Below are 13,758 nucleotides of genomic sequence, written 5' to 3'. Positions count from 1 at the left end.
AAGAGGTGACCCCACGTCTTTCTACTCTGCCATCTTCCATACAGTTTTTCTGAGAAACCCCTGCATGCTACAAAGTACATGTGGTGCTCCGGGTACAATGGAATCCAGTTAAACAGTTTACTTCACAGCTGCTTGTCGGTTACCAACTTGCAGGTGACCTCTAGCTTTGCATTTTATGAATGTACCTTGGTTTATTTTTTTAATGTTTGCTATTGATGGGCACCTAGTTAGTTTCCAGTTTTTTGCCACTGTGGATGTTGTTAACAGTGAATTTCTCTGTTGCCACTTTTTATTCTGCAGGTCTCTTTAATGTGGGAAATAAGCTGCTAGTGAGCCTGGACTTGCTTTTTGCAATCCGAAACCAGATCAAGCTGGGAGAGGACCCCAGAGTGTCCATCAGCACTCTTCTGAAGTCAGTACAGGAGCAGACAGGTAAAGGTTGGCTTCCTCCCTTTTCCCAAGGTTAGTCCTAGACTCCCTGGGAATTTTCAGTGATGGACTTCTGTTGAAAAAATTACCTGGAGGAGAGTCTGATATTTTGAAAAGGAGACACTGACTTTCTAACACAGTCCTCCTCTTGAATTTTACAAATGCTGAATTAACTTTGGAAAACATGAGTCTTCGCATGGGTCTAGCAGCTTTCAGCACAAGATTAAACAGACTTTATAGAAGCTCATTCTTTGGTCATAGGTAGACTTGGCCTTAGTACATGCTAATCAAGTTCACTCTGAATACACAGTTTCTGGAGATCTGCCCCCATTTCCAAAGCTCACACTGAGACCTGAGCATGGGCACCATACTCTTTATTATTAGAAATGATTTCTCCCCTTGCTTACCTCATTTCTTTCTGTTTACGCTTCTCCGTTCATTCCTATAGAATCCAGCCCCCTGTCCCTTCCTTGCTGTGAGGTGAGATGGAGTAGAGCAAAGGTCCTAGGGTCAGATGGTCTGTGTTTGACTCTGGCCTCTGCTACTTAGTGGCAATGTGGGTTTCAGTGAGTTATTCTTTATAATCTCAGTTTTTTTAAGTTACACAGTGAAGATAATAACTGCTCTTGGTTCATAAAGATGTGAGTTAAATGAGAGAATGTATTCAAAGCTCTCAGCACAGCATCTGGGTCCCAGTGGTTGCTGGGTATACCCATCAGTACTCTGATGACAATTGCCCTTTGAGTTGCCACCTGAACACCTAAAGGCCCAGGTGCTTGACACTCCAGTGGTAAATACAGCACTTCTTAGGTGTTCTTAGGAGAGAAGCATTCTTAGAGAATTGCTATTCTTCCTGGCCATTGCTCATCCCCCGTGGCCTCCAGATCTTTTTCTGTGAACTTCTCAGAGCTCTTGCTTTCCTTCCAGAGAAGACTCTTACCTCGGAGGAGCTGAGCCAGTTGCAGGAGCTGCTGTGCAATGGCTACTGGGCTTTCGAGTGCCTCACTGTCCGAGACTACAATGACATGATCTGTGGCATCTGCGGAGTGGCCCCCAAAGTGGAAGTTGCGCAGAGGAGTGAGAACAATGTGCTGGCACTAAAGAGTGTGGAAGTGAGTGCCCCTTGGCCTCCACGGGCCACTGTTAGAGTCTCCTTACACTTAGGCAGCTGTCTTCCTGCATGAGGTCCCTGGAGCAGATGCTCTGGCTCTTCCCAGAATAAGGTGAGGAGCCTTTTCCTGCCACTGCCCAGGTTTTCATCTAAGAAAGGCTAGATGGAAATGGAGGCATTTGTTACTTACTCAACTAATTTATTAAATGTGAACTAGGTGTACTTTTTAGACATTTGGGAAATGACAGTTAAACCTGTGGAGTTGCTGTGCTTATGGAGCTCCCTTTCTGATATGAGGACACAGATAGGAAACAAACAGTAATAATTGTGCATATTATATTAATATATTATTTATATATATATTAATTAAAAGTAACATAGTAACAATAAGGCACGGTAGGAGATGAGAGCTGTGTGCCAGGAAGAAGGGGTTCTTGCTTTATAGAGGGTGGTCGGGGAAGTCCTCTCTGATAGAGGGGCATCAGAATAGAGCTCTGAAGCCCATGTAGATTTCAGCAGAGGAAACTTTCAGGCAGAGGGAGCAGCAAAAACAGAGTCAGAGGTGGGCTTGCTGGGCATGGTTGAGGAAGGAGGCCGATGTGGCTGGCTCTTTGTGAGCAGGGGAGAGAGAGGTAGGATATGTGAGATTTGAGAGGCTTTGGGCAGCCCAGGCCATTGTAAGGACTTTTGCTGAGTGAAATGGAGAGCCAGTGAAGGGTTTTGAGAAAGAGTGGCCTGTCTGAATATGTGTGTGTGTGATTTTGTTTGTTTAGTTTTGGCTGTGCTGGGTCTTTGTTGCTGTGCAGGCTCTCTCTAGTTGCGGCGGCAGGGGCTGCTCTGTAGTTGTGGTGCAGTGACTTCTCTTGTTGTGGGCTTCCTCGGTGGCTCAGTGGTAAAGAATCTACCCACAATGCAGGAGACTCAGGAGATGCGGGTTCAGCTCCTAGGTGGAGAAGATCCCCTGGAGAAGGAAATGGCAACCCACTCCAGTATTCTTGCCCAGACAGTCCCATGGACAGAGGAGCCTAGTGGACTACAGCTCATGGGGTTGCAGAGAGTCGGACATGACTGAGTGACTGAGGACAGGTCACATCTCTTGTTGCAGAGCACAGGCTCTAGGGCATGTGAGCTCAGTGGTTGCAGCTCCCGGGCTCTAGAGCACAGGCTCAATAGTTGTGGCACACGGGCTTAGTTACTCCGTGCATGTGGAATCTTCTGAGATCGTGGATTGAACCTGTCTCCCCTGCATTGGCAGGCAGGCAAATTTTTTACCACTGAGCCAACAGGGAAGACCTGACTTAGATTCTTAACTGAAAAATGTCACACAAAGATAACAACAAATTCAAATGACTTAATATATTAATTTTAACAAATATCCAAGGAATAAGATTCCAGTCATAGAATTGCAAAAATGGATTTATTTCCATAAGACATACAGCCATATAACTGAAAACAAAACCAAACATTTAATATCAGATGAAAATTTGGGCTGATGGTACACAAGAATATCAATACCAAAGTCCTGAATAAGATAATAGCAAATCTAATAATGAGTAAAGAGTACAAATCTAACAACATGTAAAGTAAAATCATGACTTTAAGTTTATCCCGGGAAAGGAGGATTATGTCAACATTAGAAAATATCCTAATGTAGTTGAATACTTAACAGTTTAGAGGAGAAAACTCATATGATTATTTCACTGGATGTCTTAAAAAGGCTTTCATTTTTTGTTCAGCACCCATTTGTGATAAAACTTGTTGCAAATTGAGACTAATAGAGAAAATTCTTTAACCTGGTGTTGGGAGTTTTTTAAAAAGACCCCTATCATCATGCTGAGAGGGCTGGTCTGCCTGCACCGGTTTGGGGTACCCAGTGAGTGTGCCAGTAGTCACAAGTGGGTGCAGGCTTTCCATCTCTGAGCTCTGCCATGTGAGTCTTTATGCACTGGATTTGCAGCTCACTCCACTGGGCATGGTTCAGGACCTCTGAAGAAAAGCTCTGGTGTGTTCTCGCCTGACCAGCTGAGTGTATTAGTGATTTAATGCATATTCTTCTTTTTCTTCTCAATTAAAAAAAAATTATGTATATGATCAAATAGTTCTATTTTTAGGGGGATGGTGTATAATGAGATATTTGAAAACTGGCATAATACTTCTGGAGCCTTCTGAGTGTTCCTTGTACGTAAAATGAATTGCTTTTGTGTTATTATCGCCAAAATGGCTCTTTCCAGACTCATTCAAATCTGCTTGTCTGATGGAAATGTTAATAGTAATGCAGCTATGATTTGTTGAGCATTTTATCACATATGTCAGGTTCTTACTCTGTCCTTAGTGCTTTACTTTCTGACTGACTTCTCAGCCCGGTGAGATTTTTGTAGATGAAGGGACTGAAGCCCTTCCAAGCTCATCCAGCTGGGAAGGGGTGGTGCTGAGACCTGGCCTTGATCTGGCTCCTTAACTGTAGAGTCTGAGCTCTTAAGCACAGCCATAGTCACTAGCACCTCCTGGGACCCTGAGCTCCAGTTTTGGAAACACATGTGGTCACAGACTGCTTGACTTTTTGCTCCAGAGTAGAGAGAAGTCCACCTTCTCCTGCAAAGCTCGTGTGTCCTCGTCCTCCTTGGCACCTGCCCTGGCCCGACCAAAGCTCTTTCCTCACGGAATGGAGTCGCGCTGCCTTCACTTTCCATATGCTTGTCTCTTCTTATGCTTGTCTCTTCTTTTCAGGGTTTCTGGCTGTTTCTTTCTAGAGACCAGGACTTAGTTTTCTCCCTTTCACGTGTGGGATGCAAAGTTGGATAGTGCATATGAGGAGAATGGGATGGGGGTGTTCTAAAGTCTGTGAACTAAAACAGGAAGGTATAAAACAAAACAAATATGCAGTTGTCCATGAGGCGATGGTAGAGTTGACCCCTCCCCTTGGGGACTGTAGAGGAGAACCAGCTGGACTGTCCACATGTGGAGTGGTGGTTCTCAGATTTCGTGGTCATAAGAATTACAGTGGACCATGGTTTGCAAACTTCCTGCTGTGAGGCTTGCTGGTCCCAGCCCCAGGATTTCTGCTTCAGTGCGTGGGGAGTGGGCCGAACATTTGCATTTTCAACAAGTTCCCATGTGGTGCTCTTGCCACTGATCCAGGGATCACACCTCGAGAACCACTCACCTAGGGACACTTTTAAAAATGCAGACTTAGGGATTTAGTTCATCCAGGTTGAGATGGAGCCCAGGTCTCAGCATTGCTGAGGAACACAAATGACTCTGATGAGGTACTAGGATCAGGGTCTTACTTTGGGGTCGCATCAGAGGGCTCACAGAAGGAGAATTGAATAGCACAAGGCTAGATGTCTACAGTGGATGGTACATGCTGCACGTAGAGGAGACCACTGCATGTCGGGAGGACCTTCGTGGGGAGGGAGGAAACAACAGGGCCTTGGAAGTGGTCAAGTGCCGCTAAATTTTACTCTCGTGATTCCTGCAAGCCAGGCATAGGGATTAAGGGTTTGGCACTAGATCTTTGTTCACATTCTCATCTGTCCCTCACTCTGGTGGTCTGGTCTTACCTCAGGCCCCCTCTGACTTGTATAGTAGTAGTTAATTAGCCAGTGTCTGGCACATGATAGGCTGGTAGCTAACCTCTCCTGGCGAGGCAGCGAAAATGACAGGCAGAGATGCAAAGGGAACTTAGGTCTTGGGGAACACAATGGTGTGGGAGGGAGCAGTGAGGCAAGGCACTAAGATGTTAAATTTGGGGGTATCCCAGCAGGACATGGCTCTCGCTCTCCTTCCCCCTGCTCAGCCTGTGTTGAGACGGTAGGCTGTTATGTGTTGTGTTGCTGATGTTTTGTGGCTCATATGTTTTGACTGTTTTTGTTTGACCTTTTAGTTCACCTGGCCTGACTTCCTGGCATCTAATGAGGTCAACGTGGAGGACTTCTGGGCCACAATGGAGACAGAGGTGATTGAGCAGGTGGCCTTCCCCGCCAGCATCCCCATCACCAGGTTTGATGCCTCCGTCATTGCCCCCTTCTTCCCACCACTCATGAGAGGAGCTGTGGTCGTCAACACCGAGAAAGACAAGAGCCTGGACGTGCAGCCAGTACCTGGTGAGGCCACCTGCTGGTGCCTGGGGTCAGGGCACGGTCCTGTGGAGTCTGGAAGGTTGTTTGTAGCCAGACAGCATGAGTGGTAGAGAGGGGGCCAAGGCCACCCAGAGAGCTTTCTGGAAAGATAGTGACAACCTGTGACAAAATTCCCTGGAGAATCAAGTCATGTGCAGAGTTTTGAAGAGCTGTCAGCCACATTGCCTAGGACCGACCCACAGAACTTGGTGGCCTTCTGGCATGCCCTGCATTGAACAGTGGGAACCCTCTGAAAAATGCTGAGGTCAGGGTTGCAACCCAGATTCTCATAAACAGATGTAGGGGGAGGCAGGCTTGCTCAACAGGTCTTTCAGGTGGGTTTGCAGGTAGTCTGTGCTTATATGTTGAGAAGCCCTCAGGTGGCTCCTTTGAGAACGTCGGTTTCTGACAACCTGGGTTTGATTCCTAGCTGTGCCACTTAGTAGCCTTGTGGCCTCTGCCGCATCTCTTCATTGCCCTAGCCTCTGTTGTTTTGTTTACAGAGGGGCATGATGTTGTGAGGGTTAAGTGAGCTGATAGCGGAGTTTCTTGTTTAAGCAGTAGGTTCTACATTGTTCCTCAGTGTGCTGCTCTTTTAAGTAGCACGTGTGTATGTGTCTGTAAGTAACAACAACTTTAATAAAACCGTCCTTTTCCTTAACAAATGCTGTTTTATTTCATTTTTAAAATCCTGGCTGCTGCTGCTAAGTCACTTCAGTCGTGTCCAGCTCTACTATGGCCTGCTAAATTGATTTTATAAGTAAGGCCCCCACATAGTTCTGTTGATCAGCAGATTCAGGAACGTAGCATATCAGCATTTTTAGAATGAGAGCTGCTGTTCCTCTTGTTGCTGTGGTGTGGTAACCATCTGAGATCATGGTTTTGAAAAACCTTAAAAGGTTAAAAGCCGACGTTTGGGGGGCTCTCAGCACCAGTGCTCTGCTGGATATCTCCCCTAGACCTTCAGAGGCAGAAGGCCGGTTCCGAGAGACCTCAGGCGTCTGTAGAACACCCTAAAGCCTGCCTTGAGTTTCCCTCTCTCAGCCGCCAGGCAGTGCTTGGGGCAGAGCCTGCTCGACTGTGGACTGGCCCCCCTGCTTGTCCATCCTCAGGTGTGAATGACTTCCTAGGGTGTTTGGTGGCTGAAGCAGCGCCTCCCATCAGCTCGTCATCTCTTGCAGGCAACGGCAGTGCCTTGGTGCGGCTGCTCCAGGAGGGCGCGTGCAAGCTTGAGGAGATTGGCTCCTACAGCGAGGAGGAGCTGCAGTGCCTGCTGAGGCAGTGTGGCATCCCCTTCAGGGTAGAAGACTCCAAGGTGGGTCTTGAGGTGGTGCTGGGGACAGGGACTTTCTGGTGGGCAGTTTTTCTGACCAGGAATACAAATCCCCGTGACTGGGTACTTGTTTGGGACAGGGTGCTGGCGGGCAGGGGAGCCTGGGAGATAGCCAGCAGCCGGGTCAGGCCTTGTATGTGAGGCCTTTGCATCCAGGCAGTTCCTCTGTTGAAGGTAGTGGGTCCGGACTTGGCTCAAGAATCTAGGCTCTCCTGCTGACTGTGTGACTTTGGATAAACCTAGCCTCATTCTCCTCATTTGCAAAGTGACAATAACCAAAATAGCAGCGTCATGATGTTTGCAGTGTCTGGTTGTCACCTCTCTAGGCTCTTAGGAAACAAGTGCTGTAGCATTCATAGAGTATGCATGAATGTGTGTGCATTTTACCCATATATTATATATTTTGCACTTAAAAATCCTATGTGCTAAGTTCAGATCCAAATGTTGGCTTCTCTTTGATGCCTTCCCTGCCCTGTAAAAAGTAGTAGGAGAACCCAGGCCTCAGAGCCTGGCAGCTTGAGCAGTGTGGCTGGCTCTGTCTGTGACCTGGTCCTTCCAGGGCCTCGGTGTTCCCTTCTGTACCTTTAGGTACAAGACGTTGGGCTGGCGAGGCTTCAAGGCCCGCTCTGGCCTTACCAGTTGATTCATTCACCCTGAGCAAGCATTCGTTGCTGTGGACCAAGCCTGGTCCCTGAGCATTTACCACCGTTTAACCTTGTTCTGCTTAGGAGCAGCTCTGCTTCTCTTTGTTGGCCCTCTACGAATCTGTTCAGAATGGAGCCAGAGCTCGACAGCCCCCACCTCATCTCACAGGGGGCAAAGTCTACAAGGTGTGCCCCCACCAGGTAAGAGGATGACGAGAAACTCGGGGTGAACTTGTTCATGGCAGTTACCCACACAGAGGATCTGATCCCTCCAGCTCATCCTGGAGCTGGCACTTAGGTCACTGGGCCGCTGTGGAACAGCTCCTCCTGGTTATCGCCAGTGAGTACTAAACGCGCTTTTGTATGCTGGCCTCTGCATCAGCGGTGGAGAGTGCGAGGGTGAGTGGCCCAGACCTCGCTCCTCCTCAGTGCCCTCATACTGAGGAACAAGGTCACCACGGCTGTGGCTCTGCTGGCAGAGAACCCGCCTGCAGTGCAGGAGCCCCGGCTTCGACCCCTGGGTTGGGAGGACCCCCTGGAGAAGGGAACAGTTACCCACTCCAGTTTTCTGGCCTGAAGAATCCCATGGACTATACAGTCTGTGGGGTTGCAAAGAGTTGGACATGACTCAGCGACTTTTTCATGGCTCGTGGCAACGGCTCTGCAGAAACGAGACAAGGATCAGAGATAGAAAGCATCTGAGAGGAGCCTGCTGCCCGGTGGGGCAGCCAGAGGAGGCCGAGAGCCCCATGTGAGCCGGGCGAGGGGTGTGGCCACTGAGTCCTGAGAGGGGAGCCTAGTGAGCGGAGGAGGGGGTGGGAGGGGTCACTGGAGGCCAGATCCTGTAGCGCTTGGTAGGCCAGAGGAACGGTTTGGATTTTCTTCCAAGAGTGGTGAGGGGCCCTTTGGATGGTTTGAATGGGAATGGTCTGGTTTGGGTTCTCAGAAGATCGTTCCTTAGATCTGTAGAGAGCGTGCGCAGGATAGGTGTCTGCCAGGATACCTCTGGGAAGGTTGTATCCTGTGTGACAGTCATCCCGAACCAAGAAGATGCCAGGGTAGGAAACCTCCTGAAAAAGTGAGTGATGAATGGGGAAGACAGCTTCACAAAGCCTTCAGAGTGGGCAGAGGACTGGCCATCAAAAGGGAGTCAGGTCATCAGCCCTTTTTTATAACCCCTGACAAGTCAGAGCCTGCTCTGAGCATCATGTTATGTGACTGGCATCCATCTCACGAGAAGGACTCAGGGGTGTGAGCGCTATAGATCTTACGGCTGTGAGGGGCCAGTGATACTACGTGGAGGCGGTAGCCAGCACTGCTGTGGAGGGAGGGAGGTAGAGGCAGAATTGGACATAGTGGACAGAAAGCGGACACAGAGCTGCCCGGCAGTAGCCTGGTATTTGGGGGATCCTGCTGGTGGAGGTGTAGCCTTCACCAGAGGTGCCCATCTGGACAGCTCCCTCAGGGTCTGGTAGGTGGTTGCTTGTAATACAGGTGTTTAGATTCTACCACCAGAGGCTGATTCTGTGGATTTGGAGGGAAACCCAGGAACCTTCACTTCTAACCATCTCTGAGCTGCAGGTACCATGCAGCTTGGGAACCGTCGGACTAGATGGGGCTTAGGGGTGCGATATCGAGGTGGGTTTGGAGCCAACGTCTTGGGGAGGTGGGGGTTGTGTTTCAGCCTCATTTGAGGCTTGGATGCTCTTCTCCCGTGTGGGAGTGAAATGGGAGAGAAGCAGGAGGGAAGTGGCACGTCATGGGCTCCTATTGGATGGCGGGACTTGAGTCACGGGACCTGCTTGTTCACCATCCTGGGAGGAGCTGAGCGGGCCCCTGTCTGCAGATTCTTCCTCACCCTGTGCTGTGCCCTCCGTCTCCACCAGGTGGTCTGTGGCTCCAAGTATCTCGTGCGGGGCGAGAGTGCCCTCGACCACGTGGATCTGCTCGTCTCTTCCCGCCATTGGCCTCCTGTGTACGTGGTTGACATGGCCACACCCGTGGCCCTGTGTGCTGACCTCTGCTACCCCGAGCTGACCAACCAGATGTGGGGGAGGAATCAGGGCTGTTTCTCTAGCCCCACGGAGCCGCCAGTGGTACGTTCCCTTCTGGGATCCCACAAGGCTGACCACGCCTCACCCCCTGGTTCTTTGGGCAGGTCTTCTGTGAACCATCCAGCATCTTTTTTTTCTCCACCAGTGTTTTGTCTCAGTACTCTGGAACCAGTATTTATGCCACAAATCTCTACTGACCTTGTGTGTGAGGTCACAGCATGTCATTTAGTGTACCCAGGGTAAAAACACAGGTATTGTGGGCGTCAAAGGGATTACCTTGCAGATGAGCCTAGAAAATTGCCACCTTCGAGGATATACTAAAGGCCCACAGCAGCCCTACTTTGGCTTTGCCTGAATCTGCTGCGTGGCATTCATTGTGTTGTGATCTAGAGGCACAGCAGCTTAGAAAATGCTGACCTTATCAGCCTCTTTCCTGTAACTAAAAGGGGAAAGTAAGGCCACGAGGGAGAAATGGACCGGTTGAGAGTCCCACAGCAGATTAATAGCAGAGCTCTGGCCTCTGTGTCTTAGTGTGTTGCCTCAGGCTTTGGTTCTTAGCACAGGCACATGCCCTTTGCTGGAAAACACATTAGACTGGTAGGAGGAAGGGGACATCATTGTCATCACTTGCCTTTTTCTTATTACTCCCTGGGCCTTGCTCGCTCGTGAGTTGGTGAGGGGCGTTGCAGAAGGACATCGGAATCTCTGGGGGATCCTCCCCTGCAACCCTGGGCAGAATTGATTAGACGCAGAATAAGAGCAGTTCCGGTAATCGGCGTCTGCTCTGGGTGGTGGCCCCCGTTACTGTCTCCCTTGTCATATGAGGAAACGGAGGCCCGGGGAGGAGGAACGGGGGACTTACCCCAGGAGATGTGCCTGCCCTGTGGTAGTGGAGGATTAAAACAGAGCTGGCTGAGCCCACAGCTTTCACTCCATCCTTCGCACAACTTGGACCTTAACCTTCCCTTCATCACAGTGGTTTTTTATCTCCCTTCTAGAGTGTGTCCTGCCCAGAACTCGTGGACCAGCATTATACAGTGGACATGACAGAGGCTGAGCATTCTGTCCAGCACCCAGTCACCAAGACTGCCACACGGCGCATCGTCCACGCAGGCACACAGCCCAGCCCTGGCGACCCCAGTGCTGGACACCACTCCTTGGCCCTGTGTCCAGAGTTGGCACCTTATGCAGCCATCCTGGCCTCCTTTGCAGACAGCAAACCACACAGCGTCCGCCAGCGGCCCATCGCCTTTGACAACGCCACCCACTATTACCTCTACAACCGCCTCATGGACTTCCTCACCAGCCGCGAGATTGTCAACCGGCAGATCCACGACATAGTGCAGAGCTGCCAGCCTGGTGAGGTGGTCATCCGTGACACCCTCTACCGCCTTGGGGTTGCTCAGATCAAGACGGAGGCGGAGGAGGACAGGGAGGAAGAGGACGGGGCCACAGCCACAGAGTAAGCCGGGCACTTGCCCAGGGACTGCACGTCTCAAGCCATAGCAAGACCCTTGCCCGAGGCACATCCATCCAGGGGACCAGCCCAAGGCTGGGATTGACCAAAGAGCTTCTATTTCCTGAGCTCGGTGGAGCCCGGGGTGCTTGGTTCTCAGCCTTCCAGCAGTCAGGAGAGGCACCAGGACGCTCCTTACTAGACCCAGAGGCACAGTGGGTGGCGCCGTGTGTCCACTGGAGAGACGGGGAGGCTGAGAGAAGGCGGGGAGACTGCTGCTTCCCTGGGGCGCCTGCGGGTCGGGGTGGAGGCCCTGGCTGGGCTGAGGCTGCCCTTCCCGCCTGGGGATGCCGTTTTTCCTCCCTTGCAGCCTGTTGCCTTTGCCTCGGGGCCTTCCTTAGCTCTGAGGGCTCGTCATTCTCCCAGAGGAGGCGTGCATCTCTCTCCTGTTCTTCTGCACCCGCATCTGGGGGCAGCTGAGCGGGTTGAAGGGGCGAGCCAGTGCTCCCTTCCAGGACTCTCCTCTGCCTCAAGCTGTGAGGACCCCTCCTCTCCTGGCCACTGCTGCTGCAGCTTCCTTCCTCCCCCAAAGAGGAAGTGGCCCGTGAGCATGGCATGACCCGGCAGCAGTAGGAAAACTCCCTTCTGTGAAGGGGAAGCAGACTGGGTCGTAAGGAAACAGCAGGACTGGCTCAAGTGCCCATGGTTTGCTTAGGGCACGGGAACTGGCCGTGTTACTTAATTTATTGAGAGGAGTGGGATAGATGGCTTTTTTCCCCCTCTCTCTTCCCCTGACCAGAATAAAGTTTATTAAATTATATGGTTTGGGTGCAACAAGAGTCAGTTCCAGTCTCGTTGTGTAGGGTACAGTGTGGTTGGGCCCCAGAGGTGCTGGGGAGGGTCACTCACTGTGGAAGGACGGAGGAGGTCCCTGGAAGTCCGCAGGGCACAAAGACACAGAGGCCGGTTGTGTTAATGGGGTTAGTTTAATGCTGACAGGGATATTCCACAGTGTAACTGTTAGTTATGATGAGTCAACCTGGAGCAGGTGCTGCTTGGTGTGGCCAGCCACACGGGTCCCCTGCCTTCCACCTCAGTATGGTGGGGGCCAGACAGAACACTCCCAAGCTTTTAGCTGCCACCTGGCTCATTGCAGCAGTACCAGACCCAGGGCGGGATGGGGCTGTGGAGAGAAGGCCTAGAGGCAGAAGGGGACAGTTAGGTTCTTCCAAAGGAGCCAGCCTGCTCCCAGGGCCTGAGCACAGCTGTAAGCATCTGTCTGCTCTCATCGAGCCACTCAGTAGGTGTCCCCTCCATTCTGCCAGGGCCCAAGGAACCTTGGTGTCTCAGTGTTTGGGTAGCTCTTGGGAACTTCAATCACCAAATCAGTCCATTTCCATTGAAACAGGAGGGATGGAAGGGAGGTGGTTCCCAGGAGTGGGAACAGGTTAAGAATGAGCTGGGTGTTCTCCCAGTTGGTACAGTGAAGCTGAGGCCACAGCTTTGAGAACTGGAGGGTTGGGGTGGGGCTCAGCCCCAGTCCCCGACTGGCAGTGATGGCCCAGGCCCTGGGAGTGGGGTTCTCATCAGCCTCCTATAGATCCCCCATTCCTGAGTTTCAGAGCTAGGCCAGGCTGTTGAGGGAAAAGACGAAGGGCAGAGTCTGTGTGTTCTCCCTGTGGTGCCCCATCCACGGAGGAGGTGTGAGCTTGGAGGCGGGGAGGGCAGTACTTCCCTGTGGCCCCCTCCTCAGCAGAACTGGTAGTTGTTGGGTTGCAGCAGGGGCTGGGCGATGTCGCCCTGCTCACAGCAGGTCAGGTGCTCGCTGGAGCTCTCCTCCTCTGGCTCACTGCTGCTGCTGCCACTGCTCGGCAGATTGCTATAGTCCTGGGTGCAGAGAGGCCAGGGGATGGTCAGTCCCAAAGGGTCAGGCTCAGCTTTAACCAAGCCACCCACCGTGAGTCTGGCCCCACTCACCCGCGCTCTCCTATCCACCTGAATCTGCTCCCGGAGGAGGGAGCAGATCTGCTGGAAGGTGGGTCTGCGTGTCGGCTCCAGGGCCCAGCAGGCCTGCATGATGCTATATCTGAGATGGGAGAGGAAGAAGCAGCTCGTGGGCCTGGGAGTCATCACGTACGTGTGCAGACACATACGTGTACACTCACACACACACACACACTCACTCACTCCTGCCTGGCAGAGGTCCTGAAACTGAGTCAGAAGTGAGCTTAGCACAAGACCAGTGCGAAGTCCTTGGTGCGCTTTATCTAATCTTTCCGGTAACCCTGGGAAAGGGGGCTTTTTGTCAGAATGGGCCTGAAAATTGAGAAAAAAAGCTCGAGGATGCTACTTTGCCCAAGCTCTTGGCACAAAGGGGCACCCTTGCTGCCTGCAGGTAGGTTTAAGCGGCTGCTTGGTGGTGGTACTGAAGTGGATGAGGAGCTGGTTAGTGGGCTGCTTGCATCCACCTTGGCAGGGAGCGCCTGGGCGGCACAGGGAGCAGTTGTGGGGAGACAGTGGCTGGAGAAAGACGCAGTGGGCGAGACGGGCCAGCAGGCCTGCGGAAGGGCTGTGGTGAGGGCAGGGAGCCAGCTGTCGGGAGGCGGTTAGAGA

The 13,758-nt window shown here is 51.5% G+C and overlaps 2 protein-coding genes across 4 annotated transcripts in view; one reads left to right on the top strand and one right to left on the bottom strand.

Annotated features, from left to right (window-relative positions):
• Positions 1-11,984, top strand: part of HMGXB3 (HMG-box containing 3) — a 60,703-nt gene extending 48,719 nt beyond the window's left edge. For all 3 annotated transcript variants that reach the window (XM_040239580.1, XM_040239578.1, XM_040239579.1), the window contains 7 exons: positions 301-432; positions 1,357-1,541; positions 5,424-5,643; positions 6,840-6,973; positions 7,720-7,836; positions 9,522-9,731; positions 10,688-11,984. In XM_040239580.1, coding sequence (XP_040095514.1) covers positions 301-432; positions 1,357-1,541; positions 5,424-5,643; positions 6,840-6,973; positions 7,720-7,836; positions 9,522-9,731; positions 10,688-11,155 — 1,466 coding nt within the window. In that variant the 3' untranslated portion in view covers positions 11,156-11,984. The remainder of the gene's footprint in view (positions 1-300; positions 433-1,356; positions 1,542-5,423; positions 5,644-6,839; positions 6,974-7,719; positions 7,837-9,521; positions 9,732-10,687) is intronic.
• A 128-nt stretch (positions 11,985-12,112) lies between these two features.
• CSF1R (colony stimulating factor 1 receptor) overlaps positions 12,113-13,758 on the bottom strand; it is a 31,488-nt gene continuing 29,842 nt past the window's right edge. The window contains exons 20-21 of the mRNA XM_040239588.1: positions 13,123-13,231; positions 12,113-13,032 (exon numbers count right to left, since the gene is read on the bottom strand). Coding sequence (XP_040095522.1) covers positions 12,895-13,032; positions 13,123-13,231 — 247 coding nt within the window. The 3' untranslated portion in view covers positions 12,113-12,894. The remainder of the gene's footprint in view (positions 13,033-13,122; positions 13,232-13,758) is intronic.

Source organism: Oryx dammah, unplaced genomic scaffold, assembly GCF_014754425.2.
Source record: "Oryx dammah isolate SB20612 unplaced genomic scaffold, SCBI_Odam_1.1 HiC_scaffold_5, whole genome shotgun sequence".
Classification (NCBI taxonomy): Eukaryota; Metazoa; Chordata; class Mammalia; order Artiodactyla; family Bovidae; genus Oryx; species Oryx dammah.
This window is presented reverse-complemented; position numbering and strand designations above follow the sequence as displayed.